This window comes from Lottia gigantea (assembly GCF_000327385.1).
Source record: "Lottia gigantea unplaced genomic scaffold LOTGIsca_363, whole genome shotgun sequence".
Classification (NCBI taxonomy): domain Eukaryota; kingdom Metazoa; phylum Mollusca; class Gastropoda; family Lottiidae; genus Lottia; species Lottia gigantea.
Window position 1 is genome coordinate 15694 of NW_008709230.1, and position 3633 is coordinate 19326.

General features: G+C 44.9%; 1 protein-coding gene across 1 annotated transcript; it reads right to left on the reverse strand.

The window, feature by feature from the left end:
- Window positions 1-1198: 1198 nt before the first annotated feature.
- On the reverse strand, window positions 1199-2753 carry LOTGIDRAFT_175732 (hypothetical protein; the record flags this gene model as incomplete). The annotated part of the gene is made up of 2 exons (XM_009058957.1): window positions 1199-1684; window positions 1935-2753. The coding sequence occupies 2 exons, from the start codon at window positions 2751-2753 to the stop codon at window positions 1199-1201; spliced, it is 1305 nt and encodes a 434-aa protein (XP_009057205.1).
- Window positions 2754-3633: the final 880 nt, after the last annotated feature.

Here is a 3633-nt window from a genome sequence, read left to right on the forward strand (position 1 = left end):
GTTCTGATCGTTTGTAGCCTACTTGGTATTTATTTTCTTCCAGATTTGACCATAAAACTAGTTTCGAATTCTTTTTCGATTGGCCATTCCGGATTTTATCAGAAACCTTTTTCGTTTTACAAGTCGTTTTTGTGCAGTTGGGGACGATGCGGCAAGTTGGGCAATGCGACAAAACGAACCCACCGGTCGATAGTCCCTTTCAATCCGTTATTAGTTGTTGTTACTAGCTCTCTATATATAATGTTTATGATTGTATTATTTGCTTGATAACGGTGAGAGAACACTCATTGAAACGTCGCAGTCAATAAATGTAGTAATTGTCCATAATATATCATATATTGATCAATTATTAAATGCCTTGGAAAGATATTTTAGGTGAACTATGGTGTACCTCAGGCAAAATGCTTTACGGAAAGTGTAATTTGTTAATAGATAGGCCTCTTGGTCGCACTGCTTCGTATTGAAAGCAGTACTTACGGGAGGAACCACGGGAAGATGGACCTATATCTTCTCCCATATTATTTACCACTCAGATTCACCAGTCGTCAGACTAGGTGGGAGACCTTCCAGCACTTCCCGCCCAGTTTTCACCACTGGGTCTCTTCGGTCGTCAGACAAGGTGAGGTGGTCCCTAGAGCCTAATCACTATTAATTCATTTTACCTACTCACAGCTGCTGGATCGCCCAAAACCCGAATGTTAAGGTTAGGATTACCCTACAGTCTTCCAGCCCAGCAGCTCTTATGGGGCCCAAGTTATTATTTACCATTGAGATTCCCCAGTCGCCAGAGAAGGTGGGAGACCTTCCAGCACTTCCCGCCCAGTATTCACCACTGGGTCTCTTCGGTCGTCAGACAAGGTGAGGTGGTCCCTACAGCCTAATCACTATTAATTCATTTTACTTACTCACAGCTGCTGGATCGTCCAAAATCCGAATGATAAGGTTAGGATTACCCTACGGTCGTCCAGCCCAGCAGCTCTTATGGGGCCCATGTTATTATTTGCCAGTCGTCAGACAAGGTGGAAACTGGGATGGAGAAAGAAAGGGCACGTGGAAGAATAGAGGGTGAAGCCTCTGTGCCCGAAGAAAACTGAGAATGATGAAGACTGCTAAGGGGAGAAAGGGCACGTAAAAGAATTGAGGGTGAAGCCTGTGCCAGAAGATAAAGAATAGAGGCCAGAAGATGAATGATGACAATCTAAATGACCCGTTTCCTACGCTTCTTGGGTGGTTGATTATCCGGCTCAGCAACCAGTGCATTATTTCGGAGCGGATCTCCTTGACAAACGGGACATTTCTTCAGGAACTCGGCAGATGATTGACTATCATTGTAGTCAAGTAGAATTTCATCTCCTGGAAAAATTACCTTGGTCGCTGTGTAGACTATGACCGGTTTGCCATCCCCAAAGATATCAATGGGATTACCTTTGACGTTGGAGCAACAGGCGCTGTGGTTAATCAGCCGCCCCATGTGGCCGTCGTCCGTGGAAGCATCTCTGTAGTGCCACTTGTCACCAAACCGAAACTTAATCATGTAGCCCATGCCTCCATCAGAGCCTGCATAATATTTGGCATCCCCCTCCTTGCCGGAAAGATACTGTCCGCCATTATCAATGACCACCTGACCTTTCGTGTGCCTCCGCATAGCGAAAACTCCATTTCCTCGGTTTGGTAGTGGGCCTTTCTTAAACAAATAACCAGACATTAGATGTGATGGCGTTTCGCAGGCGAGCCGGGTCACTGGTCATTGTTAGGACATTTGACGAACGAGACGGTTGATCAAAGTTCTTATTCAGAGTGAAAATAAAACTTGCAATGGTCTGTATCTGAATTTTGACCAGTTGGGCTTTCGTGGACGTTTTAGAATGTCTGGTACATTCCACAAAATGTTGGGCGTACCTGTGCAATTTAAGGTCCCTTAGATAGGAGGTTACCGTCTTGATGATGATTTTGCCCTCAGGTGCCAGCACGCCCTTATCATCCACGCCACCTAGTTGCTTGAACTCGGCGAGGTCCTTAAAGGTGGCAAAGACTGTGTGTTGTTTGGGGATTTCTCTGTCATGGGCCACTGGGAACATATCGAGGGCTACTTTCTTTAAACGAAGCCAGCAATCCTCTTTCGTTAAATCCTCGGAGGCCCTCGAGGAAAGACTGCTGCAGGGAGAAGGGGCACGTAGAAGATTAGAGGGTGAAGCCTCTGTGCCAGAAGTGGAAGCGGCAGTGCCAGGAGGAGGGGCGGGGGTGACATTGTCAGAAGTGAAGCTTTCCTGGGGGGCAGAAACACCAGGGACATCTAGGGAATTTAAAAATGCGTGAGCCGGGAGGGGGGCATCTACACCTGGGCTGGTAGAGGGTCGAGACTCTACGGCAGAATGAGCCAAGGGTAGCATTTCAGGCATGTGTAATGGGGCGGATCGGAACACTGCACTGAGAGGAGCGGCTGTCCCGGTTTGGCGTGGCCAGGGTTGGTCCATCACATCCTCATGGCCATGTAGAATTTTTTCTACGTCCTTGCCAGTGAAGATAGCATCCTCCCCAAAGGATGGGAATGCATGCTGCAGAACATGTCTGGAGTAGATGATACGGACCACGGCATTCTGATTAGCCGTTTTCTGCTTGTTCAACTCCTTGGCCTCTGCTAAGTCCTTGCCATGCACGCCAACTAAGTGCTTAGTCAATTCGACTAGGAACGTCGGGTGTGGGCACAATTTGCACTGTTTGGTACCAGGGTTTTTAATGAGAACATATGCCATTGCAAAGAAAGCGAAGACTGCTAAGAGAAATAAGATGAAAGATGAATGCAGTTGTCAAGAAAGATGCAAACTGAATGAAACTGCTAAGAACGATGTGCCAAGAGAGATGAACACAGAGAAAGGAAAGCCAGGAAAATAAAATAATAATACCTCAATAATGTATTCCGTTGTTTCCAAGTAACACACAGTGAAGTGAATGATTTGCAAAGTAAAGACAGGGGTATATGAAGGCAGCTACACTATGACACGTGTTAATAGCAATACACAGAATTGGCATTGAAGTGTATATTCCAGCTAATCCAGCCCCAGGCTTGAAGTCGCCTAATTGAGTATTGCTATTGGAAATCCTCTGGCTTAACTAACAAGACTGGCGCGACCAATTATGCAATTGTATCAGATAGAATGCTTCCAGTTTAAACAATATTTAATTGTATTCAAAGTATAGAAAGTGAGACGAAAGCCAAGACTAGAAGAAAATATTACCTTAGTTCCGTACGCTGGAGAATCATCGATGATATGATGACGATGAGCGTTGCAAACGGCCTTATAAAGGATTCTTAGTAATTTGATTAACGGAAATGCATTGTTTGCCTCAGCTTGTATATGTTTATGGCATTGAATAGTGCGGTATGAATGAAAAGACGTCTAAAAGAAGCCCACCGTTCGTTTACTGATTAACTCAGACAAGTTCAACAATAAACACTAGTGACTAATTATACCAAGCCAGCCTTCTTTATTCATACCGCACTATTCAATTGCACTGTGCAGTTTATAGGCAAAATAAACCTAGCCATCCGTGCATATCGTTAATCTTTCAGGCCGACGGTGTGCATTTGAAAAGAATTAATGATACGGGTGCGTTTTTATTTTTTTTCTCTNG